This window comes from Ctenopharyngodon idella, chromosome 24, assembly GCF_019924925.1.
Source record: "Ctenopharyngodon idella isolate HZGC_01 chromosome 24, HZGC01, whole genome shotgun sequence".
Taxonomy (NCBI): domain Eukaryota; kingdom Metazoa; phylum Chordata; class Actinopteri; order Cypriniformes; family Xenocyprididae; genus Ctenopharyngodon; species Ctenopharyngodon idella.
Genome location: NC_067243.1, coordinates 13,380,145 through 13,406,730, shown reverse-complemented (window position 1 = coordinate 13,406,730; position 26,586 = coordinate 13,380,145). Strand labels below are relative to the sequence as shown.

The following is a 26,586-nucleotide window of genomic DNA, read 5'->3' as shown; positions in this document are numbered from 1 at the left end:
TCTGTCGCTAGGCAGCCAGCCTTTTCCCTCCGGTTGTCACGGTAGCAGATGTGTATGGGCCCGTTGACGTCAAAACCCCAATCCAACGGCAGACTCTCACTGCATCAGAACAGGAGAACAGCGTCATTAGACTCGAGATCATATCAATATGGACACAAAACACGACTCTTGAGCTTAAAGAGCGTGCGACGTGACTTATCAGGTGTCTCAAACCCAATCTACCGAGTCTGTCATTACATCACGTTAAACGTTACATTTAACTTTGGATGTGTATAAATCATCTTTATATTATTTTTCTGATTCAAATTGTAGCATTTTGCTCATCCAAGCAAATGCTCTTCTCCAGAGCTTTCATAATAAAGTGTCCCACTGCTTTTCAATCAACAGCCTGTTGTCAAGGTAACCCCTCCATTAATTCTCATTCTTTCCTGATAATGTGTTCCAGGGCTCCAGAGATCATCCTTGGCTTACCCTTCTGTGAGGCCATAGACATGTGGTCACTGGGCTGCGTCATCGCTGAGCTCTTCTTGGGCTGGCCGCTTTATCCAGGAGCGCTGGAGTATGACCAGGTAAGATAAGGCAGTGATCTCGGATAATGACCCACTTTGTTGCGTTGGGTCCATGCTAATGTGCAGTATTTTGGAGTATGACGTCATTTGCTTTTTTCTCAGTGTAAGTCTTTAATTATTGGGCAGAACTATGGAACAGGGTGCAGGGGTCTCCTGACATGTTTTTAAAAACTAGAACTTGAATTCAACTTCTGAACAGTCGTGTTGCAAAGATGCTAGATAAAGACTGTCCAATAGTGGATTTTGGATGGAACTGCCACCAAAAACAACTTTAATTGAATTAAATGTGATTTTAATGGGGTAAGCCCAGGATGATTTCAAAGATATTTTATTTTAATTTATGTTGTTTTAATTTTATTTTAGAGATCATCCTGGGCTTACCTTCTTAAAATAAAATTAAATATTTTTTTACTGAAAGAAGTCATCCTGAGCTTACCCTAATAAAATGTATTATATAATAAAAACTAATCTTTATTTTATTTTAGATCATCCTGGGTATATTCTTCTGTGATGCCTTAAGCATGGTCACTATTTTGAATGATTTTTTATTAATTTATTATTATTTATTTTTTAGATTTTCTTTAATTCGTGTAAATTTATGTAATATAGTTATTTCAATCTAGATATACTTAGTCAACCATTGTGAATCTTTGCAGGTAGAGATCTGTCAATTTACGTTTAAATGCAATTTTTTTATTAAACAATTTGGCTAATAAATATTTAATAAAATTAATAAAGATGTTTTCAGCCGTCAGTGAAAACATCAGTTATTTAACAGTGTGGTATTTAAATCCATTCTGCAGAATTCCTCATTTTTCCACAGATTTTATCATGGAGTAGTTTATCGCTTACTCGTTTATTCACTTGTTCGTTCACTCACTCACTCGTTCACTCTCACACTCTCACTCACTCGTTCACTCACTCTCGCTCACTCACTCTCTCACTCACTCACTCTCTCTCTCACTCACTTGTTCACTCACTCACTCATCCACTCGTTCGTTCACTCACTCGTTCACTCTCACACTCACTCGTTCACTCTCACTCGTTCACTCACTCTCTCTCACTCACTCTCTCTCACTCACTCTCTCTCTCTCACTCACTTACTTGTTCACTCACTCATCCACTCGTTCACTCACTCACTCGTTTACTCATTCAGTCACTCACTCGTTCACTCACCTCACTCACTCACTCGTTCACTCATTCACCTCACTCATTCAGTCACTCACTCATTCACTCACCTCACTCGTTCACTCATTCATTCATTTACTCACTCGTTCACTCATCACCTCACTCTCACTCACTTGTTCACTCGTTCACCTCACTCGTTCACTCATCACCTCACTCACTCTCGCTCGCTCACTCGTTCACCTCACTCACACTCACTCACCTCACTTGTTCACTCTGTCACTCGCTCTTTCACTCACTCGTTCATTCACTCACTCACTTGTTCACTCTCACTCGTTTACTCATTCACTTACTCTCACACTCACTCACCTCACTCGCTCACTCACTCGTTCACGGGTTCACCACACTCACCTCACTTGTTCACTCTGTCACTTGTTCATTCACTCACTCACTTCACTCTCACTAACTTACACTCTCACTCGTTCACTCACTCACCGCACTCGTTCACTCATTCACTTACTCACACTCACTCACTCACCTCACTCGTTCTCACTCACTCACCTCGCTCGCTCCCTCACTCACTTGCTTACACTCACACTCACTCGTTCACTCACTCACTCACTTGCTTACACTCACACTCACTCATTCACGCACTCATTCACTCACTCACTCGTTCACCCACTCTCTCACTCACTCAGTTGACAAGGTCTGTTTCCTCGCTATTTAAAGTGAATTTCAACACGTAACCTGAAAGATGACTCACACACATTAAAATGTGTGAGCTCATTTATCGTCACTGTGGACCAGTGCTGCCGATAAACCAGATGTCGGAGGCGGTGTAAATGGCACATATGACAGTAGCAAAACTAGCTGGCTATGTCAAAGTATGCTGGTCTGGGTTTGCTGACCACAAACCCCCAGGCTGCCTGTCCGTGCCAGCAATGGGTCCAGTTCCACTCCACACAGCAGAATGTATTTATAACCGAAAGCCCCACTCGCACACACACCCTCTATCTCTGCATTATCAGCAGGTTCTCACTTCAGCGCTCTCTCTGTGTTTGTGCAGCGCTTTGGCAACCCGATCATGTCACTATAACACCCCTAAGATGCCATAAACACTGCTTCGGCAGAGTTCACTGACCAGTAATACTCGGTTTCCCAAGGCAACAAGAACAATGGTGTTTTTAGACAGAGCCTCGTGCATTGGCGGGGTCGAACTGCTCCTGCCTTCCCTAAAAAGACAGCGCTGTGGTTAACCAAACACTGCTAATGCCTTTGTGATGTTATTTGCGTTATGAAGTCATTGCTAGTTACTGTCATAGATTTATAAAAGCATGCTTTGGCAAACAAACCACAACACTAAAGCATTGATTTATACAGCCAGGTAGTTAAAAGGGAGTGATGTATCATAATGTTTAAAGATCTGAGGTGAAAACCCAAGAGACTATTACTACAAACCTTAGTCCAGTTAGACAAGTTATTTAAATCTACTCAAATGAAAAACAAGGCTGTCATAAGGTCATTGGTCATGTCTGGAAATGCATTTTCAGTGTTTTGTTGACTGAATGATCAATAGGGCAATATTTGCCCCGGAATTGATTTTCACAGGCAGTTTTATTTATCTTTTTGCTAACTGTTAACTCAGTGTTGTCTGTTTATTTTAAATACTTCAATTTAATTAATTATTTGAAACAAATTCTATGCACAATTAAATTAAAAAAATATTTTAAGTGAATATATATATATATATATATATATATATATATATATATATATATATATATATATATATATATATATGTAATGCAGAAGACACGCTACCTTTCAAAAGTTGAGGTTTTTAGATTTTGTTTTTGAAAGTCTATTTATATATATTATATAATTCATTTCTGACCCTGTTGTCATTCACTTCCAATTAAACTTGCCGTTCCCTAAATAAGGCCAGTTGTGTCCTTGAGCGAGACGTTTACCCTCAATTTGCTTAGAACTGAAACTGTCCATATACTGTGCTGTAGGTGGTGTAAAAATGTCAACCAAATGGTAAAGAACACATTTTGCCCTGCATTGGCTTGCATTAAGCCTGTGCGATGTGAGAGGATTGACATCTGTTGTGGGCAGAAAGAGTGGCCAGCATCTTGACTTGGCATCTTTAATAAAGCCTTGAGGAGCAGCAGACCCCATGCTGTGCTCTGTACTGAGAGTTAAACACTGAGCTTACCAAGCTTAGCCTTCATGAAGCTGAACTCAGAGCTTGGAATGACAACTGAAGTAGTTATTTGCTTATTTTTGTCTTTTGTTGTGCATATCTGAGCTAGTTTTGCTGGTTCATGTCTATTGATATCATTGTGTGCTTTGTAACTTCTTGAAACCTTTTTTTTTTTTTTTTTTTTTTTTTTTCCCCATCCTGAACATGTACCATGCATCATGAGTGACATCTAAGAATATTTGTTCCCTCTGAAGAAATTGGAGCCATTCTTATCTTTAGTAAGCACTAGGGTTGTGATACAAATATACTTGTCAAGACAAAATACCATTCTGAATGGTTCGTTGGTATTTTGGCACATAGTTCCCCTGCTGCATACCACTCATAGGGACCTGCCTATTCTAGATCAGTCTTATCTCGAATTACTTCCTCTTGGAATAGTGGAAAAGTACCACATGCACCTCACCATATTGTCATGCTTTGCAAATCAGAGGGATTTTTGTCAAGAAGGATTTTCAGATGCATTTAGCTTTACTTGTTTTATGAGAAATGAGACTGTTGAGATCCACTAATAGTGAAAACATCTCTGCAGATTCGTTACATCTCTCAAACTCAAGGGTTGCCAGGAGAGCAGCTTCTGAATGTGGGGACGAAGACGGCCCGATTCTTCTGCAAGGAGTCTGATTCACCGTATGCCACCTGGAGACTAAAGGCAAGGGTCCATTTCTCATCCACTTAACTGTCAAAAGTGCTGACTTCGATACCAAGTCGGTACTGAAATTTTAGAAATGTGATGCTTTGAGCGCTGTTGAGCGGATTCGTAAACGCCTCTGATTGGCCATTGTGTTCACATGCTCATCAGATATGTCTGTGATTGGCTACAATGGTCAACGCTTCAAAAGCATGTTGTAAATAGACATCACTGAATGCCCTTCACTGAGCGCTTGCACAGATACACACAAGAGCTTTCAAATTCAAACGCTCCTGGTGCGTTGATTATTGTAGCCAATCATATATGTTGAGCGTGTGAACACAATGGCCAATCAGAGGTGTTTACGAATCTGCTCAACAGCGCTCAAAACGTCACATTTTTAAATTTTTAGTACCGATTTGGTATCGAAGTCAGCACTTTTGACAACACTAGTCATAAACAGCATAACTCTTTGGATTGCGTTACTCTCTTGCTCCACATTAGGGCTGTGCGATTAATCGTAATTGATTTTCAATTTCGATTTTGGCTTCCAAGGATTATGAAAACAAGATAATTGAGGTAAAACGATTATTGTGCCTAATGAACCTGCTGCAGTCTGTCATTAATGATAATCAAACAACAAAAGACAAAGGAAAATCACTCAATGATCTTGACTGGATAACTTACTGTAAGTAGCTTTAATAAAGATTAATCTATATTTAATGTGTATAGTAAGAATAATCAAATGTAAAATAACACTGCATAGTCTATTTTGTTGTAGGCTATTACTATCTGAATATTATCTGAATACCACTGTTAGTACATCTTCCAGAAAAACTTAACACAGTTTATTTAATTTGTATTTTCGTTCTGTTGTATTTCTGTTGTCCGTTTTGTTTATTAGTTTCTTTGTTCTTTTTGTATTGCTGACTGTTTACTTGTCTTATGTAGCTATTTTGAGGACCTTTTTCTTACATTAGTTACCTAGTATTAGTTTATGCTAAAGTATCGATAATTGTGAAATTTCACTATTTAAAATTTCTCATATCGTGAAATGAGATTTTGATTATATTGTCCACTAATGTTAAATTTCGATATTAACTAAAATAATCATGATTGTGATTTTTGCCATAATCAAGCAGCTCTACTCCACATAAAGTTTTGATGTGAATTTCTTATGTAATGACTTCAAACGCGCTTCTGCAGACGACTGAAGAACATGAGAAAGAAACGGGCCTGAAGTCCAAGGAGGCGAGGAAGTACATTTTCAGCTGTCTGGATGACATTGGACATGTAAGACCTCATTAATCCTGCTTAGCTTTAAAATTATGGAGTTTTTGCTTGCATATGCTTGTCATACATCAAGAAAAGTGTTGAGAATTTGGAATTATTCTTATCGTTTAATTGTTGTTGCTATTAACAGTAATTATTACTATCATTAATATTGTTTGTTGTGATGATCAATAATAACAACAATAATTATACAGTAATAACAATAATATTGTATATAACAATTGATTATAGTAATTATTATTATTTAATTTATTATTATTGTATGTAGTGGTAGTAGTAGTAATAATAATTGTTGTTGTTGTTGTTTTAATGTATTTAATTATTTGTATTTATTTTGTATTTTCTATTCATTAATCAGGTGAATCTCATGCTCAACATGGAGGGCTGTGACCAGTTGGCGGAGAAAGCTGACAGGAGAGAATTCGTGGACCTGCTGAAAATGATGCTGATGATTGATGCTGATCAGAGAATCGCCCCTTCAGATGCACTTACTCACCCTTTTGTCACTATGCAGCACCTGATGGATTTCCCTCATTGCAACCAGTATGTCCAGACCTTTTTAATGGCAATTTCACTGACTGTTTTGTGTGGTCATTCTCTAGAAATCGGTTGTGTGTCTCCAACAGTGTCCAGTCTTGTTTCCACATCATGGATGCGTGTCACTCAAGAACCAGCATTTACGATACTCTCAACCGCAACAAAGCACCCCCACTCATGAAGCCTGTGACGCTTCCAAGTGCTCCAAATATCACTGTCGCCTTCAACAAAATGCCATCTGTCCACTCTCAGGTAAAACAGCATGCTCTGAAAAGTCTCAGGGTTTAAGTGCAGGCAAGACGACGACAGATTGTTCCTGAGACTGATCTATTTACCTTTCCATTTAGACTCTGCCGCCGTCTGCTCCGCCTGTGGTGCATCCTGGAATTCCCATCCAGACAGGAAGCGCCCAGTTTGGGTGTAACGACTCCTTTCAGCAGGCGCTCATTCTGTGCCCTCCTGCTCTTCAAGGTACTGGAATTCACATTGTAGTGGGATGCGCATAATAATTTGAACTAGGGATAGACGATTTGGGGTGTTTGTTTTTTTTTTTTTTTTTGTGTGTGTGTGTGTGTGTGTGTGTGTGTGTGTGTGTGTGTGTGTGTGTGTGTGTGTGTGTGGTTGTTTTTTTTTTGTTTTTTTTTAATTGCTTTTTTCAATTGCTTTTTTCAGGTTTGCAGTGCTTGCAGTGTTGTGATTATACAATACTGGTCAAAAAGTCAAACATTTTAAATGTTTTTGAAAGAAGTCTCTTATGCTCATCAAGCCTGCATTTATTTGATCAAAAATAACGTAATATTGTGAAATATTACAATTTAAAATAATGGTTTTCTATTTTAAAATAATAATATATTATATGATATAATAATAATAATAATAATATATATATATATATATAATATAATACTAATAATATAGGATTATTTGATGAATAAAAAGCTAAAAAGAACAGCATTTATTCAAAATAGAAATCTAGATAGTGTTTTACTCTCACTATCAATTTAACACATCCTTGCTGAATAAAAGTATTAATTTCTTTCAAAAAAAGAGAAAAAATTTTACTGACCCCAAACTTTTGAACGCTAGTGTATATTGTTCCAAAAGCTTTTTTCTTTTTCAAATAAATGCTGTTATTTGTAACTTTTTATTCAATTCAATCAACTGTTTCCAACATTGACAATAAATCAGCATGTTAGAATGATTTCTGAGAGATCATGTGACACTGAAGACGTAATGGTTGATAAAATCAGCTTCGCATCACAGAAATAAATTATATTTTAAAGTATATTAAAATAAGAAAACCATTATTTTAAATGTAGTAATATTTCACAATATTAGTTTTTTTTTCCTGTATTTTTGATCAAATAAATGCAGGCTTGATGAGCATAAGAGACTTCTTTCAAAAACATTAAAAATAGTAATGTGCCCAAACATTTTTGACTGGTACTGTATATCAATATGACTATAAAATGATGAATTATAATTTTCTCTAAAACAAAATTACTTTTGTTATTATTATTATTACTACTACTACTAAATTAAAACATAATAAGAAATATTACCATTATTTAGTAATAAGAAATATGTAAAATATAAAAACAGCCAGTTAATAAGCGCTTCTCATTACAAGTTTGGAAAGATAATTGGCGTATGTTGCATTCCTAAATGCATTTTATTAGAGACCCAAGCACAGAGCCGCTTTGAGACACTGAAAACACTGGATCATGAGCTGCTCACATGTAAATGAATACAGCTCTGCTGTGCATATATTTACGTTGCAATTTGATAATCATACTAAGCCATATCATGAGCCAAATCTTGTAGCCCTAATTTGAACTGAGCATGACCACAGATTTGATTAATATTGTATGGGGCTAATTTGGTTGTTTGACTCTACAGGAATCCCTTCAAACCCAAATCAGCCAGCAGGATATTCGGTTAGAATGGAGAACACTCTTCCTCTGGTGACCCAAGCCCCAGCTATCCAGCCCTTACCCATGAGACCAGGAGTTATAGCACAAGTAAGAGCCTATTTCACAAGATAATGTGGAAAAATAATGGAAATCAGCCAAGGGATGTTACCAATCTTGATGTACCAGTTTTGCTATTAAACTCAAAGCCAGATACATTACAAAGCTTCAGCATTGTCCTTTATTGACCTTTCAGCAGCCGTGGTCCAACAGAACTCCACAGATCCTGGTGCCAGCTTGGCAGCAGGTCCCACCACCTGCTACGAGCTTGGCATCCGATACAGTCGTTGGACCGCAGAGGCGAGGAGACTGGGGGTAAGAAGATCAAGGAGCCGCGCCTCAAATATCATGCGCTGACACAACCTCTTGAGCATTTCAGTGACCTAAAATGTGTCGTTGTTTTCTTTGTTAAAGGAAAGTGCGGCCACACAGCAGCCATTACAGTTCGGTGATGCCCCAACCTATTGTTCCCAACCAAATGGCTGTGTCAGCCCATCAGCCTATAAACATTGGCATCGCTCATGTGGTCTGGCCTCAGCCTGCATCTAACAAGAGGAACAAACCCAGCCAGAACAGGTGAGCAACAGCCTACAGCCATTGGCATGGTCTCAAAAACCCTGCGAGATGCCTAGTCCTCTGTTCAAACCTTATGATATTCTTGTTAGACAACTATTTCGGTTTTGACTCAATGGATCCGAAAGGCAGAGTGGAGATAAATATATTAATTCTTGTTGCTTTTTAGGAGTTTGAATGTCTCGCACTACACGGACACACAGCCCTCAGTGTGTCCGTCACCAAAGATGGTGGACAGGTTGGCGAGTGCGGAGCAACATCCGAGTTCTCCTGACAGAGAGGTGCAGGCCCAAGTGAAGCAGGAACCGCAGCAGGTGGAGGAAGAGGGCTGCTGTAAGGCAGCAGTGGCCAATCAGCAGCGAGAGTCTATCATTATCAGAGAGTCGCCCAGTCCGGTAGTTAGCGTCATTAGTATAAGCAGTGGCACGGATGAGGAGGAACAAGCACAGAGGTGCTCTCTTAACAAGTGAGTTGAACCTTCAATATGCACTCCCGTTTACAAGTCAACATACTTTACCATCCAAAAATGTGGGGTTGGTATGAAGTCTCTAACAGCATTTATTTGAAATGGAAGTAACATTATAAATGTCTTTATTGTCACTTTTGATCAATTTAATGCATCCTTGCTGAATAAAAATATTAAATTCCTTTCAAAAAAATAATATATTCAGTATTCAGGCAGGGGTGGTGTGACTTATTTTACATGCAAATAGATTAACCAATCATAACATGTCATTTGCATATAGAACTCTTAAAGGTGTATGAGCAAATACACCCTCTTTAATACAGAGTGTCAGTGAGAGGTTTTAAATGGTTATGTAAAGCTTAATTATAACTGTTTTGGTGCAAAACATCTTGACTAACTAACAGTAAATAGATTCAAGGGAAATAAAATGCTACTAAATAAAATACTACTAGAAAATACTGTCATTTGTGGACTCGCATGTGGACAAACATGCATTAAATTGTTTAGCTTGCCTACATATGGCTCTTGTAGCTAAATTGAGTGGCATATGGTCTTTGACAGGTGTAAGGGCAGTCCAGAGTGTGAAGCATGCACAGGCTCTCTGAACATGGAGCGAGTGTGTTCCCTCAGCAGTCCTGATAGCAGTCTCAGCACCAGCTCCTCAGCCTCGGCACAATCCAGCCCCTCACCGTGCAAAAGACCCAGCAGGTACGGCAATTTTAATATTCAACACCAGTAGAACTGTGAGGTGAGGTTGAGTCTGCATGTATTTTGATATTTTTCCCTTCTGTGCCTTACTGCAGTATATCAGAAGATGATGGCCATGAAAGTGGGTGTGAAACAGTAGATGGCTCGCCCCCTTCAGACTCATCCCTTGGGCCCCACGACAGCCCCTTCCCCGAAAGACGCTTCCTGACCAATCAGAACCAGAACCAGGAACCCCAGGCCAGGCGTGGACACCCCGACACAAGGCTGAATAAACCTGCAGTGAGGACTGTGGTGGTGCCGCCCATGAGAGTGCTGAACAATAACCATCATCCCAACAGTGAGCAGCACCACATGGCCAACATAGGTATGAACTGGCCATATGTTGAAGAATAACTCCAGCTGTAGATCTTTAGAAACACAAAGTTTTTGTAGTTTTTATGAAAGTAAAAGTTGTTGGTGACTGTTTTCTTGAAATAATATTTCGGGTTTGATACAGGCTGCCGATTATTACAGAAAATCATTTCAACTTGTCCTTCAGATTGTAAAATGGAACAGTTACTATGGAAGTCTATGGGGCAATGAATGCATTTGAGCTGAAGCGTTATCTAAATCAACCTTTTACCTTTCTATGCTGATAAAGTGCCACTAAAAGATGTAATTCCTGTCGGTGGAGTTTGCTTCATGTAAACAATACTTTGCAGATAGCTACACTACTATTCAAAAGTTTGGAGTTGGTAAGATTTTTTTTAATGTTTTTGAAAGAAGTCTCTGACGCTTACCAAAACTGCATTTATATGATCAAAAATACAGTAAAAACAGTAATACTTTGAAATATTACAACTTAATATTTTAATATATTTTAAAATGTTATTTATTCTTGTGATGCAAACCTGAATTCTTCAGTCTTCAGCGTCACATGATCCTTCAGAAATCATGCTGATAATGCTGCTCAAGACACATTTCTTATTGTCAATGTTGAAAACACTTGTGCGGCTTCATATTTTTGTGGAAATCATGATGCTTTTTTGATTTCCAATTTTGATTCTTTGATGAATTGAAAGTTCAAAAGAGCAGCATCTATTTGAAATAAAAATCTTTTGTAACATTATGAATGTCTTTACGGTCGCTTTTGATTAATTTAATGTGTTCTTGCTGAACAAAAAATTGAACAGTAGTGTATCTCATCTCAAAAGTTTACTTTGCAAGACATGAGTTTGAATTGGATTTAGGGATGCATGATATATCGGCAACCGTATCGGTATCGGCCGATATATGTTCATTTTTAATGTTATTGGCCCAATAAGAAAATTTGGCCAATATATCAAAGCCAGTAAAAAATTGATTATTTCCTTCAGCTGAGACACTTTAGATGCGTACTGTTCTCCATGATGGTTTTGAATTGCTTGAAATATGATTGGCATCACTTCAAAAAGGAAAATACAGTTAGGTGCAACATTTGCAGCGCAAGTCTGTCATATAGGCTACATAAAATTATAATGAGAACATTATAATTTTATGTTTGAGACATGGCTTTTAATGGTGAAACTTTTGTTTTTGTAATCAGGCTCTCAAAAAATTATATAAATTTGATTTAGATTTATCAGCCAATATATCGGTTATCGGCTTTCAAATATAAAGAATTATTGGTTACCGGTATCGGCCAAAATTGATCAATCCCTAATTGGATTATAACTTTGCACAAACACTTTCTTACCCTACTATAGTCAAACCAAAATTTATTCAGACACCTTGAACATTTCATTAATACAGTTTATTCACTATAGTATGGTAATAAAATATGACAAAATCTCAGTTAAACTGTATCGGAAAAAAATTAATCTTATGTCAGATAACACTTAAGCAAAACATGGTCAGGTCAAAGTGTGAATAATTTTTGGTTCCAAATTTTTTTTTTTTTTTTTTTTACTGGTAGTCCACTGTATGAAGAATCTTTGGGTATAATATGTCACAGTTTACTTTATTTTGCTATCCTCACTTACATAAATGAACTATAGTGTCCTGCACCCACTAGTAAAAATATATAAAAAATGTAAGAATAATTTTTGGTTTGACTGTATAATGTTTAAATGTCCTGGCTGTTTTTTTTTTTGGTTTTTTTTTAAAGTGTATTTTAACTTGTATCCTAGTGCAATGCTATGCTAAATAGTAGAGATGCACCCATATATCGTCCAATAATCGGTAATGGCTGATAGTTTAAAAACAGCTGATATTCAGAGCCGATGTATCCTGTCAATCAAAAGAGGGCAGGAAAATGCACTGAATTTGGGCTTTGTGTAAAGAAAATGCAAAGAAACCAGTTTGATGTTCAATATTAATAGTAATTATATGAGTTAATAACATTCAGAAAGTTAAGAAATATTAATTTAATTTTCAGAATTTAGTTAATGTGTGTTAATATTAATTTGAGTAATGTTTGTTTATAAGTGATACCAGTTACTCTGAAACAAGTTGATGAAATGGAGAGAATAAAGTTTTGTTCAAAATATAATTAAAAAATATTTATTAATTATAATAAAATTATCATTAATTTAAAAGAAGGCATAAAAGGCAGAACCCCCAAACTATCGGTATCGGCAGATATCACTCTGAATAATCGTCTATCGTATCGGTGGAGAAATTTAGCATCGGTGCATCTCTAATAAATAGACTTCCATTGTAAGTGCATTACAACAAAAAAGTTTCTTTACTAAATTAAGGACAAAATTATTTTCTGTGCCATCATGCTGCAAGTTTGACTGTCTAAAGAGCTCAACTTCTGTCAGACCTGTAATGGTCCTTTGTCTTGTGCGGGTTAATGTACAACTATTTTTTGAAGCGCTATTTGCATCCCATTTACATCCACGGCTCAGATTTTACATAGCTGCATAGTAAAAAATATAAACTGGCTTGCTTCATTCCGTACCATTGAACAGTTGCTGTTTTCTGAAATTGTTTTTTTTTTTTTTTTGTGCGTGTGTGGTATACAGACTGGTTACTCTGAATGGACTTTTTTCCAGTCTAAAATTGGGCTATTAATACAAAGTTCCTTCTGCACAACCAGTTTTTTTTTTAGTGTGGTCACAGCCAATGTCTACTTTACAGGTCATAGGAGAGAAACAGGAAGTTGTCACAGAGGCTATCGCAGGTGATTATATGGGTATAACGTGCACTGCGACCCTGTGTCTTGTGCGCGACATCCCAGTGTTGAGTGAGACCCTTTCGGTTTGAGCTTCCTCTCCCATACCTGTGATCTTTTCATTCCTCTATTCATTTTTACTCTGCGTGTTGACTGCCCTAAATTTGTTTACTTTTTTTTTTTTTTGGAAAATATTTTCCCGGCCTCCCCCTTTCGTATCAAAGCATATCTGTCCTGCTTCCTACATGGAGCCAATGCTTTGTTTCCGACGCATGCTATGAAAGAAATATTGCTGGAGCGGTAAACTCTTTCAGAGGCTTCTCATGGCACGGTACCCTGGCAACATGTTTGTTTTGGGGTGTCCATGGAAAGTTTGAGGAGTTTATGTTTTAGATACATTGCTATCTAAATTTGTTTATAAGTTGGTAGGTCCCCAGTTTTTTTGTTTTTCAACCTCACAGTTCGTAATTGTTGTTTTTGATGTTTAAATTACTTTCTTGTGAGCAGTACGTCAGTGAATACTGGCAGCCGATTCAGTTCATACAAGCTGCAGATCTTGTGCCAAACTGCAAATGTTCATTTATATTAGCTGAAGTTTTGCATTTAAGTTTAATCATCCTTCTTTCCTCCTATCCCTTTCATGTATTGATAACTCATTTTTTGGTGTTTTCTGCTCTCTGCAGTCTTAGAATCCTCCTGCCAGTCCAGAGGTCGCTGCGGCCCAGGACGACTGAGCCACCTTTCCACGCCCACGCTGCCCCGCCAGCAGAAACTGAGCTCTTCATTCCAGCCACAGCTGCCAGGCTTTGGCCAGGTTTGTTGGTCTTAACTCTCTCTGGCTTCTCTCAGTAATACTGTCCAAATTGAAAATGTAGTTCATACTAAATTAATCATTTTACTAAAATAAACATTGTGAATGCTGATGTTGAATGAAACCATACACTGATTCTGTTCCAAAACAATTTTTTAGATCCCAAACAGTACATGGATTAAAACGTTTATACGTATATTTAAACCAAAAATATTAATGACTCATCTTGCACTATACAAATTTATGTCCAATCAGATACTTTAAAATAAGAGTGTCCCACCCACTAATAATGTCTCCAACTATGATGTAAACTAAAGCTATTGGTTATTTAAAGGGTTAGTTCACCCAAACATGAAAATTATACCATGATTTACTTACCCTCAGACAAATCTTTTTTTCAGACAAACACTACTGGATATATATTTAAAAATATCCTGGCTCTACCTAGCTTTATAATTGTAGTAAAGGAGGGGCCAGATTTTGAAGCCAAAAAAAAAGCATCCATCCATCATAAATATAATCCATAGGCCTTCTGAAGCGAAGCAATGGATTTTTGTAAGAAAAATATCCATATTTAAAACTTTATTAACTATAATAACTAGCTTCCATATCAGTTTCTGCCGGAAGAGTAAAGGCCCCGATATACTTCAAGCAAAGTTCTTTTTCGGTCTTCGTTTAGGGGTAAAACGAAGTTCGAAATACGTGAGCTGAGATATACTGTAATCGAACATCTGACGCCGCCAACACTGCTGAGAGCGACGGTTAGATTAGTATGTAAAAATGTTGTGTGCTTTCCTCTCAGTAACAAAATAAACAACAAAATTGAGAAACTAGCAAGGATTTTTTTAATAAAGCATAAGAAAAGCATCTGATCATGGCAACGTGGATATGTTTGTTTGCACGAGCTCTGTAATTCGGCACTCCAGTAAAGTCATGTCACGTTTATATTATAACACTTTATAAAAGAGTGCTTAAAATCAAGCAGCTTTACCGTATTAAACAGTCTCTCACTTCATCAGAAGTACAACTTCATTTTCTACTATAAAGCAGCTCTCCAGTGTTCATGTTTTCACTCGCGGACGTCTGACTTCTACGGACTTGAGAGGAGAAAATAAACTGGAAAAGATTTTCTAAGTGAAATAAGGCGGAGCCTCAGCGCACACCTACCTTACGTAATGGCCACAGACCAATGGTAGTACGAAGGTGTTTACCAGCTGAAACAAACTTTTCCAGAAAGTTCGCTTTGGCAAGCTGTTTCGAACTTCCAAAACGAGCTTCATTTCGGCCTGATTTTGTTCGAAATTACGTCACATCAGTTCCTTCTTCGATTTCATTTGAAGTATATCTGCGCCTTAACATCTGACCCGATGCATAATGAACACTGAAGCACAGAGGATAGAGCAAACAAAACACTGGTCGTGAATTAGAAGTCTAAAACGAGAAATTTTAAAGAGAAATGTCAGAGGATTTCGATATAAGAGTAGAGGAGCTTGAGTTTGTTGCCCAGCCCTATTTGTTTAAACCGCGAGAGGCGTCTAAGCTTACAATACTCCAAACAACCTGCGTCATACATCGCGTTAGAATTATTTTACTGGTTATTTTGGTTCATAAAGTTTTAAATATGAATATTTTTCTTACAAAAACGCATCACTTCGCCTCTGAAGGCCTTTATTAACCCCTTGGAGCTGTATGGATTATTTTTATGATGAATGGATGAATTTTTTTGGGCTTCAAAATCTGGCCCCCCCTTCACTACCATTATAAAGCTTGGAAGAGCCAGGATATTTTTAAATGTATCTCCGATTGTGTTTGTCTGAAAGAAGAAAGTCATATACACCTAGTATGGCCTATTTTAAAGTCGGCATGAAATGTCACCCTATCTATTTTGTAAATGCATGTTATAGATTTTACTTATTCATGCATATTTATTTATTTTACTTTTTTATTAAAAATTATGATTTTAAAAAAAAAAAGTCTACACAATCTTGACAGAGTGAATCATTTAGTCTGCTTTTCTTACAATCAGCTTCAAGCTTGCATTCAGATCTGACTCCATTCAATCAATAACTGATGGATAGAAGAAAAAGTCCCCACCCTAAATTTTATCATCAATAATCCGTTACACTTGGATGTACATCACAATACAGAAGAGAAAATCTGTCGCCACTTTCATTTCATAGCGACTTTAATAGGAAAATTGTCCAGATGAGTTGATTCATTAGGTCTTTAAGTTAATAGTTAAAATGCTGGAACAAAATTGACATTGTTTTGTTTCATCCCCGCTCAGGTCCAGCATTACGGCTCCTGCCACAAGGAGTGGAACGGCAACTACAGGCAGCCGCGCCGGCCGCAGGCCTTCATCCCGCCCACAGTGCACGGTCCCACCTTCCCACTTCCCCACGGCAGCCCCACACACTCGGCCGGCCACCCACCACCTCCCGCCCTCCTCTCCTATCCACCTTCCGCGCCCGTGGCCCACCTCTTGCCTTCGCCGTGCCCACCGCCGGGCCCCCGACCCGTCTTGCAACCCGCCTACAGCCTGGTGCACCACCAGGGCATCAGTGTGGGCATCAACCACAGGCTTCTGCCCTCCCCCACCCTGCTCCCGCAGGGCCAGTTCAAAGCCCTCTTTCCCCCGCACTCCTATGTGGCGTCGCCCGTCTACGCAGGCTTCCCCCTCAGCCCCAGCAAACTCAGTCAGTACCCATACATCTGAGCTGGAGCCCGCGGCAGCCACGCGCACGCAGCCGGCACTGAGCCGCAACATCTTTCTTTTCATTTCCTTTTCTTATAAAGTTTGACGATGATGATGATGATGATGATGATGATGCAAATCGAGCTTTATAGATATCATGGAGAATATAACAAACAAATGGATGCGTGAGCGAGTGAGTGGATTGAACACAAAAACTCAATTTTAATGTGTTTTTGCACATTTGATACAACAAAATCCCTAGTCGTGAGACCCTCGGCAGAGGGCCGCAGCAGTTCCCCTATGCTATTTTTCGATATTGCCTTCTGACGTGCGTATTAGACACAGTGACTCTCGTTCAAGCCATCCCTGTCTCCAGTGTGCGTGCGAGTCCCCCTTGTGGCGACCCGGTGTTACCTGTCTGTATTTTTCCGTAGTAGCCCCATGCTCCTCAGTGTTAAGTCTCTCTTTTAGACCGGTGTTGAAAAGGTTCTGTCAAGCTGCATGTCTCTGCATGGGCAAAAACCAATGTTGGACTTCAAAAAAGGGGAAGGGGACTTCAAAAAACCGTCGCTTTTCACCCTCTGTGTATATGTTGTAAGACTTGCTGCATTGAATCCTTGGGGTTCAATAAACAGTGCCTTAAAATCCATGTTGTTGCAAGTTACCCCGAGTCCTACGTGCAGTCATGCGTGTACCGGACTGCAGCACTTGAAACATTTTCAATCGTTATTTGTGATTTTTATATTAGGGCTGTTTCATAGATCTTTTTGGTTTTTTCGAGCTTGGTGCATTTGCGTATTCGTTAGCTTACGTAATCTCTACATCGGTGTCATTTATCATTATTTAATTAATCTCTTAAGGTCTCGACAGGAGTTTTTGTTCGGAAAGTGGCTTGGTCGTCGACATATTTTAAACCGACAATTAAAATCTCACCTGATTGGCTCATGATTTGACCTTTTGTACAGGCGAAATGTATTGTTTAACGCCTTAGATGATTTGCGCATTATTCGGAAGTGTGTGGTATTTACAGGTGGATGCATTACGCTGAGCGGTAGCAGAGTTCGATTTTTCGAGTATAACGTGCTTCGCCGTAGCAGAGGCCGATGAACTATGTATAGAAACGTTTGAGTACTTTCATATTTGATAATCTGTTTCTACTCTAATAGTATTTACACTGTTTAATGAAACTGCAATACAATCCATAGATTTGGGAGGGGTGGGGGGGTGTTTTTCGTTTTCTTTCCATGAGTTTTATGTTAATTTTAGAGTTAGAAGTGTTATCGGTGTTGGACTTGTATCAGCAGATAGCTCTTTGATGATATTGTATGGTTTCATGTTTGCTTTGTGCAGAATTATTCAGTATTGAGTATCCAACTGTAAAGTCTATCATTGCTGGAGTATTCAGTGCTTTATAAGACGAGAGTTGATCGTGTGCAATTTTCTTCATAGATGCATGTGACAAGATTTGGATTGTTTTGTATTCCCTCTCTCACCGTTTAATTGCTTTTTTGACGCTGGCTGTTTTTATTTCATACATTCCGTCAGGGAGAAATGGCTTTTTTTCTGTGTGAATTTCTTTTTAGATTTGAGTTTTTCATTAGGTGCATTCTTTCATTATTATGCTTTCGCTACACCAAAGACAGTAATTCATTTCTTAAGCAGAGTAGCTACTGTTTTAGCGTAGACCTCGAACGTAGTGTAGTTGAGGCCGTATTTAACAGAAAAAAATCTATGTAAAAATGTTGAGGTTGATGTTTAGCTTTTTCGGGCAAGTTATGACTTTGTTTCATTTATTCTTGAATGTATCATAGATAAGCTGCTATATACTGATTGCCACTTCATAATAGCTGTGAAATTAGATGATTAACTTTGTTCTTAGCTTTCTTATTTTTATATATGTCTAATTACCTTGAAATAGAAGTGAGATGAATTTTTTTTTTTTTTCCCGTTTGTTTGTTTTTGGGTTTTACCGTACTGACTGGCATCAGAAGCATTTTAATGCCTCTCTCTCTGTTTTGCTTTCTTTTTTTGAAGTGTCATTGTAACTACTGTATTGCAAGTAATGGAGATTTTTGGGTTTTTTTGTGTGCGTGGGTTTTGTATTCTTTTACGTTTCGTTTGCATCAGTGTTTTATCTGTTGTTATCTTGGGGCTAATCTTACGTATTAGATGCATATTGGTGTATATCTATCTTAGTACGTATATTTGCATTTTGTTAAAGCATAGCTTGCAGGATAGATTTAACTTTTGTTTTAAGTATCGATACAAATTCTGTATTCAACGACCCACTCATCTCACCATTTCAGAAAATTAATTTCAGCACTTGATACGTTTGATAAGCTAGACAAAATTTAGGTTTGGGCAAAACAATCGCATTTGGGCGTCTCATCTCGGTAACTTACAGTGCTTAGGATTTTCATTTGATTTAATTTTCCCCCTTATTGTTATAATTTTACATTGAAATGCACACAAGTTGTATCAGGTATATACATGTATTAAGAAAAAACGATACAGAATGCACGTTTTGCTTGTTTTTTAAGCCGGACCCGGCAGCCGTTCTCATTTCGTGGGCGATTATATATGGGTGTGTTCATTCTCGCGTCGGTCCCTGCTCTTAAAAGCGAGCGACACTGCGTTAGTGCCTTTGAAATGTGCTTCAGACCTTTATATCCCTTTGACAAACACTGCCTGCCAGCCTCTTCCTCGCTTTCATGCTTGACTGAGGAATGAAAGCGAAACTGCGGTGTTTGATAGTCGTAACTGAAGTGCTGTTACTGACCAGTTGCTTAAAGTAGTTCGTAATCCACAGTAGACTTCCTGTTGGATGTTTATAACCTGATAACCAATAGGTACTCATGCAATGCAGTAATCACCTGTGCGGTGAAAAACGGATGTTTGTTTCTTAAAATCGTGGAAAGGAAAATCCAATCATGCTTGATTAATTTATATTTTTATGACCAACAACGACAAGAACAACAACAAAACAATAATGAAATGATATCAGGGATTGTTGTTATTATGCTGACTAAACACCCAAGACACGGTTTTCTTGTATTTGGGAAGCTTTACATGATACACTGTGAATGTAAACCACCATTTGTAAAGTAGAATGAACATTGCCCTTTGTTTCACAGGACGTTATCAGAGTTTATTGCTTTAGCATAGCCGACTTCATGGAGATACAGTCCAAAATGTGGTGTGGTTCCTCACATTATGACCCTATATTTTATATTTAGCATGTAGCACTAGAGATGAGTACTAAATTGCTACTCATGCGCACATTATATGAATTCTCTGCATTAATTCACATTTCAGAAATGTTTTTCTTCTAATAAGGTCTACCAAACCCAACCTAATAAGAGTGAGGAGAGAGAAATCTGCAAACGAATCTAAAGTTGAAATGTCTTTGAAACTCCCAAACCAAACCGTTTTTGTTTTCTTTGATTCGTGTTTTTTCTTTTAGAACTTCTTGTACAGTTAATTCAGGGTCCTTGTATTTGTCATATGTGCTACTGTGTAACACTTGCCGTAAGATTTGGGTTGGATTGCTTTAGATCTATTTTTAACTCTTCTGCAGATTATATTTTAGTAAAAGTTAAATCTCACTGCAAGTTATCGGATAATATTTAGACTTAAGAGCAAACAGACTTGATTGACTAAATCTGAACTGTTACTGTTTTCATATTTGTACATTTTTTGTGGCTTTCTGATTTCTGTTTGCTTTTGATTTCTATGCTACATTAGTTTGCCATGTAGCCACTGCACTGTGCAATATTCACTATATGAGGACTGGGAACCTTTTTTTTTTTTTTTTTTTTTTTTTGATGTAATGTCTCTTACAGTTTGCGGTCGTATTTCTCTCTAGTTCTCAGTGATTTATATGTGACCAAGCCTTATGTACTTTGTCACAGAAAGCGGGTTTTCCTGGTGACTATTGGTGAGTGTCAAATTACAGAAATTATGGTGTATTGTCAAAATTCACTTTGAATTAAAATATATATTGCTGCGGGCACACAATGTTTGTTTGTCTTTATTTCAAGAAATCTTTAAGACAACTGAGAACATGAAGAATGAGGTACACTAAAAAAATGCCAAGTTAAAAACAACCCTAGTTGGGTTGAAAATGGACAAACCTAGTGGTTTGTCCAACCTTCTGGGTAGTTTTATTTTACTCAACTATTGTTTAACAATTACTGTATTGCTTGCTTTACATGAACCCAAAATATGTTTGAAATTAACATTTATTATTTAATAAATTAACATTTATTAAAAAGTTTAATGAATGATAATTAAACAAACATTAAAGGGTTAGTTCAACCAAAACTGAAAATTCTGTCATTTATTACTCACGCTCGTGCCGTTCCAGAACCGTAAGACCTTCGTTAACCTTCGGAACGCAAATTGAGATATTTTTGTTTAAATCCGATTTTTGGTGCGCCAAAAAAAAAAACAAAATAACGAATTATTTAGTGATGGCCGATTTCAAAACACTGCTTCAGGAAGCTTCGGAGCGTCTAGTAATTGTCTGATTTTGGATTCATTTTAAAGGATTAGTTCACTTTCAAATGAAAATGACCCCAAGCTTTACTCACCCTCAAGCCATTCTAGGTGTATATGACTTTATTCTTTCTGACAAACACAATCAGAGAAATATTAAATACCCTGACACATCCGAGCTTTATAATGGCAGTGAGCGAGGATCAATGAGTATGAGCTGAAGAAAGTGTCTCCATCCATTATAAACGTTCTCCACACGACTCCGGGGGTTAATAAAGGCATTCTGAAGCGAAGCGATGCGTTTGTGTAAAAAAAAAAAAAAAAAAAAATCCATATTTAACAAGTTATGAAGTAAAATTTCTAGCTTCCGCCGGACCGCCTTCCGTATTCAAGTTACGAGGAAAGTGTAAACTGGTGTCGCGTCAGTTAAGTGTTTTTCCGTAAGTTGAATACGGAAGGCGTAGGAAGTAACGTGAGCATTTTGAACTGCAAGAGTTTTACACTTTCTTCATAAGTTGAATACGGAAGGCGGTCTGGCGGATGCTAGATAGTTTACTTCATAACTTGTTAAATATAGTTATTTATTTGCATTAAAAAAAATGCATTGCTTCGCTCCAGAAGGCCTTTATTAACCCCCCGGAGCCGTGTGGAGTATGTTTATGATGGTTGGATGCACTTTCTCGAGCTTTATACTCGTTGATCCCGAACAAAAAAAATTATAATGCTTGGATGCGTTAGGATATTTATTAATAGTTCTCCGATTGTGTTCATCAGAAAGAAGGTCATATGCACCTAGGATGGCTTGCAGGTGAGTAAAGCTTGGGGTAATTTTCATTTTAAAGTCAACTAATCCTTTAAGCCAGCCATATAGTAATTTTTAAACAATAGTTGAAATAAATAAAACTGCCCAGCAAGTTGGGCAAATATTTAACCCAATCGCTGGGTTTGTCTATTTTTCAACCCAACTTTGGTTGTTTTTAACCCAGCATTTTTTTAGTGAATGTTCCAGCTTGATGGATGTACTTTTGTGGAAACATTCACTTAAAATTTCTCATCACAAAAATAAGCTTTTTATCTTCTGAAGATTATATTTTAATTTGTCTATTTACATCAGATTTATATTAGAAAATAAACAAAAATATAATCTTGTATCAGGCCCCCCCAAAAAAAACCTTAAGTTGAAACTGACGAAATTGCGCCATCATGCGGATGGAAGCCGAATTTTTTGTGACGTTTGATATCGGTGCTTCCGGTTGTTATGTAACAGACACTTACCATATTATAAGTACACAAGGACATTTATTCTGCTAAAATTTCTTTAAAGAGTAGCCTACACGTATTTTAATATCTGGTTATTTATTTTCAAATCAAATTGTTGCTGTAATTTTCTTACATTGTCCACTTTTTAGTTGAGAAACAAATGTAGCCTATATTTTAACTAACATTTATCTTAACGGAACGGATTGTTGAAACTAGTTGTTTTAAGTATCAGCATTGAATTCTTTCATAAACACCTTGTGGCAAAATTACTTTGAAACTGTCAACCCCTGTTACTCTATAGGTATATAGCAATATATTAAGAGATTACATTATTATTATTATTATTATTATTATTTTAATAATAATTTTGCTTTATAATACACAGTGCTGTTTATTTACCACTTAAAGGTAGTATTAAAAAGTCTAATAATAAATAATTTCGTAGAATGACCCACAATAACAGGCAGCACGATGCCGATGGACAGCAGGTTTTCATTGGTGGCACCAGCCATCCTCATGTAAACCCAGCAGAGGTCGTCTTCCTCTTGTACATCAGTCCTCATCACCAGTTTGCCTGCATACGCTCGCTCGGAGACGTGGTATTTTTTCCCAATCAAAATCAGACGATTTTCCGTCGCAGCATCATCGATATAATAGCGGGATTATAGGATTGACGCTCTTGGATTCCTATGCTGAATATGCGTTTCATGAAGCGCGATAGATAACCTGCTCTAATAACGCGCGCGTGATTGATGTGGTGGTCACGGATGCTTCTGAATGCGCTTTGAAGACGCATCGCCTTAAAGTTTCAATGCTGACATAGAGCAGAACAGTGGAGAGAAGACCTCAGTCTAAGGAACTGGAAAGGATAGATCAAATGTCTTTTTCGGGACCTTTCGGCCTATTGCTGAATTTATCTCTAGCCCGATGGCCCCAAGAAATGCGCGTAACGATTTCTACATTTTGGGCTCCAATAGCGGGAATGGCAACGCTGGAACCAAAGGCATGTCGGAATGGATAGGCTTGTCCTTGTGCCGAAAATATGTTGACCTGGACGGAGTGTGGACCAAGTGTCTGATATCTGTTGGAATTACATTGCTCCTGGTTCCGTCCATATTTGCCATAGACGGTGAGATATTTTTTTTGGGGTTATTTTTTTTGTGTGGACAACCTGTTTGAGCGCCCAGCTTCAAAGCCTTTCCAAAAAAAAAAGGTTTTGTTTTTATGTTTAATTTGAATGTTCTGAAACTGCACGTTTGAATTTAGAATTTCGAATCATTTCAAAGGAACTATATGGAGGTTCTAATTGTTAAACGCAATGCGGAATATAAACAGTCTCTCTTATGAAAACGTTATCTAAAAGAATCAAATTAACAGACAGACCAAATATGATTGTTTAGATCATAACCACTTGTGTGTTCGATTTCTCCGCGATTTGTTTGGTTTCCTGTGGCCGTTTGCGAACAAAACAGCCGAAAGACACAGAACCTCTCAGACAAAAACAAGATGCAGGTAGCCCTATATCACTCTGAAGCACTTGTGTATAAACAGCATGTGACGTCTGACCAGGGCATTTGGTGCTGCAGTGCTGGGCGCTCGGTCTGTGTTCATTTCTATTCATTTTCAGTTCTTGGTGATTTTGCGCACTCGCAAAAATCACCAAGTAGCTGAGGGAATATGGAAAAAGTGCCTGAGGTGAAGGAATTTGGAGATTGTCATTCATTTCAGTGACACGAATCGTTTGATTACCAAAAAGATTCATTCACTGATTCGTTTTTTTGCAGGTTACTTCGATGTGCGCCAGGTTCGCCACAAAACAAACGATTCGCTTAAAAGTTCAAGAACGAGATGGCTGATTCGTTAAGATCGTTCACAAAAAAGCTAGGCTATTTTGTTCATTCAGTTCGTTCGTGAACGAAATGTTTTGTTCATTCAGTTACTTGACAACCGAGATGTTTTGTTCATTTAATTAGTTCACTAACGAGATGATTCAGTCAAGGGACGTAGTTATTCATTGACCAATGAAATGCTCCTTCACAAACGGCACTCGAATTCTATCGGTTCCTGCTAGTCTTAAAATGCAAGAAAACAAAGTCAGAAAAGACTCTTTTAAAGGGATAGTATATCCAAAAATGAAAATTCTGTCATTAATTACTCGCCCTCATGTCGTTCCACACCCGTAAGACTTTGTTCTGAGCGATTTCTGTCCCTCCAATCACAGCTACGCAACTACAGTTTTGACACTTAAAAAAAGTTCATAAGGAGATCATAAAACTAATCCATATGAATTGAGCGGTTTAGTCCAAATTTTTTGAAGAGACTCGATCGCTTTATATAATGAATTTAGGCTTTTATTCACATGTAAACATTCATCCGTGCACACATCAGTTGTGGTAAACTTAAGCTCAAGCATGTTTGCTTGACGTGCGAGAACCAATGAGGTTCATTCTCGTGTGTTATGCAGCACGTTTGAGCCAATGAGGTTTGTTCTCGCGCGTCAAGCAGGTTTGTTTGAGCTTCTGTTTATGTTCGCTGATCAATGTTTAAAGATGATCAATCTGTTCAACATATAAAGCGATTGAGTCTCTTCAGAAAATTTGGACTAAACCACTCAATTCATATGGATTAGTTTTATGATTTCTTTATGAACTTTTTGAAGCGTCAAAGTGGTAGTTGCGTAGCTGTCTATGGAGTGACAGAAATTGAATAAAAAAGATCTTCATTTGTGTTCCGAAGATGAATGAAAGTCTTACGGGTTTGGAAAGACATGAGGGTGAGTAATTAATGACAGAATTTTAATTTTTGGATAAACTAACACTTTAACACTTGTTTGGTCTGAACTTGGGTTCAATTCTACCTCCTTTTTCACATTGTTATTTTCATTTCTGGGTCTAAACCACTGAACGTGAATATCACTAAGTACAGTGAGTACTATCGGTCACTGTTTACAACTGTAACCAAGCAACATTGTTTTTATGTTTTTGTTGCGCTCAGAACTACACAGTTCTGAAAAAATTTATGACACCACGATTTTGAACGGATTGCTTTCATATAAAATGCGAACCATACCCAAGACACATTCACACCACATGACAGAACACCCAAAACCGCTAGTGAGCCATGTGAACAAAAAATTTGAGTCCGTATCCAAGAACAGTTTATTCAATAAAATGTTTTATTCAAATACAAAAGTGATTCAGTTTGCATAGCAACTGTTGCTGTTATTCTTATTGAAAGTCAAATTCATTTTTAACCATAAACAAACATTCTCAGAACGTTCAGGGAACAAATAATTGTTAAATGAGGCAAAAACACATAGGAAGAGGTGCTGTATCACATTGAACTGGTATTTATTGTGATAATTACATACCTTACCCCGTCAAATGGCTATTTACGAAATAAGTTTATATATGGCCATTGTTTACCTTTTAGTATTTAGTGATTCCACATGTGGCTGTCCCATTACCACCTATGTTTTTATGGAGATTATCAGTATATTATAAAGGTACAAAACAGATTTTAGTACTTCAGTAGGTTGGAATATTAATATTATATCAATTAATGAAATACAGATGTTTTTTTTGGTTTTTTTTACTGTAAATGTATGTAAGTTCAATCTGTAAAACCTAAAATATTGCTACCAAATATTTGGTACACTAAAAAAAAAAAAAAAATGGAGGGAAAACCATTTAAATTTAAATAATAAAAATAATAAAATATTTTGTATAAATGTTAATGGAACAAGGGAATGTACCACTTCAGTTTATGTGATTCATAGTCATAAATTTAAACATATTTTATTTATTGTTTTACAATTTATGAATGCGAATCACATAAACTGAAATTGTCCATTCCCTTGTTCCATTAATATTTATACAAAATGTTACTAGTGTTTGCTAATTTAAAATTTTAGTCCATAATAATATGTAAGGATTATTCAGTTCAATTTGATGTAATTTTACTATACAATTGATAATTCATAAATCTTAAAAAATAGTCTGTAATATTTTTTTGAGTGTAGACTCTTAAAAATAAAGTCTCTTTATTGGCAT

The 26,586-nt window shown here is 37.3% G+C and overlaps 2 protein-coding genes across 5 annotated transcripts in view; both read left to right on the top strand.

The window, feature by feature from the left end:
- The window catches only part of hipk3a (homeodomain interacting protein kinase 3a), a 43,252-nt gene extending 22,458 nt beyond the window's left edge, over positions 1–20,794 (top strand). Inside the window, 14 exon segments of the mRNA XM_051883499.1 lie at positions 446–569; positions 4,490–4,609; positions 5,795–5,881; positions 6,240–6,424; positions 6,508–6,670; positions 6,766–6,889; positions 8,318–8,439; positions 8,585–8,703; positions 8,803–8,964; positions 9,131–9,427; positions 9,989–10,135; positions 10,231–10,499; positions 13,955–14,085; positions 16,370–20,794. Of these exon segments, the coding sequence (XP_051739459.1) occupies positions 446–569; positions 4,490–4,609; positions 5,795–5,881; positions 6,240–6,424; positions 6,508–6,670; positions 6,766–6,889; positions 8,318–8,439; positions 8,585–8,703; positions 8,803–8,964; positions 9,131–9,427; positions 9,989–10,135; positions 10,231–10,499; positions 13,955–14,085; positions 16,370–16,798 (2,479 nt within the window). The 3' untranslated portion in view covers positions 16,799–20,794.
- A 2,273-nt stretch (positions 20,795–23,067) lies between these two features.
- kiaa1549la (KIAA1549-like a) overlaps positions 23,068–26,586 on the top strand; it is a 62,124-nt gene continuing 58,605 nt past the window's right edge. For 3 of the 4 annotated variants that reach the window (XM_051884734.1, XM_051884732.1, XM_051884731.1), the window contains exon 1: positions 23,069–23,663. In XM_051884734.1, the coding sequence (XP_051740694.1) occupies positions 23,462–23,663 (202 nt within the window). In that variant the 5' untranslated portion in view covers positions 23,069–23,461. Of the gene's footprint in view, positions 23,664–26,586 lie in introns of all 4 variants that reach the window. The other variant, XM_051884733.1, reaches the window with a different exon arrangement.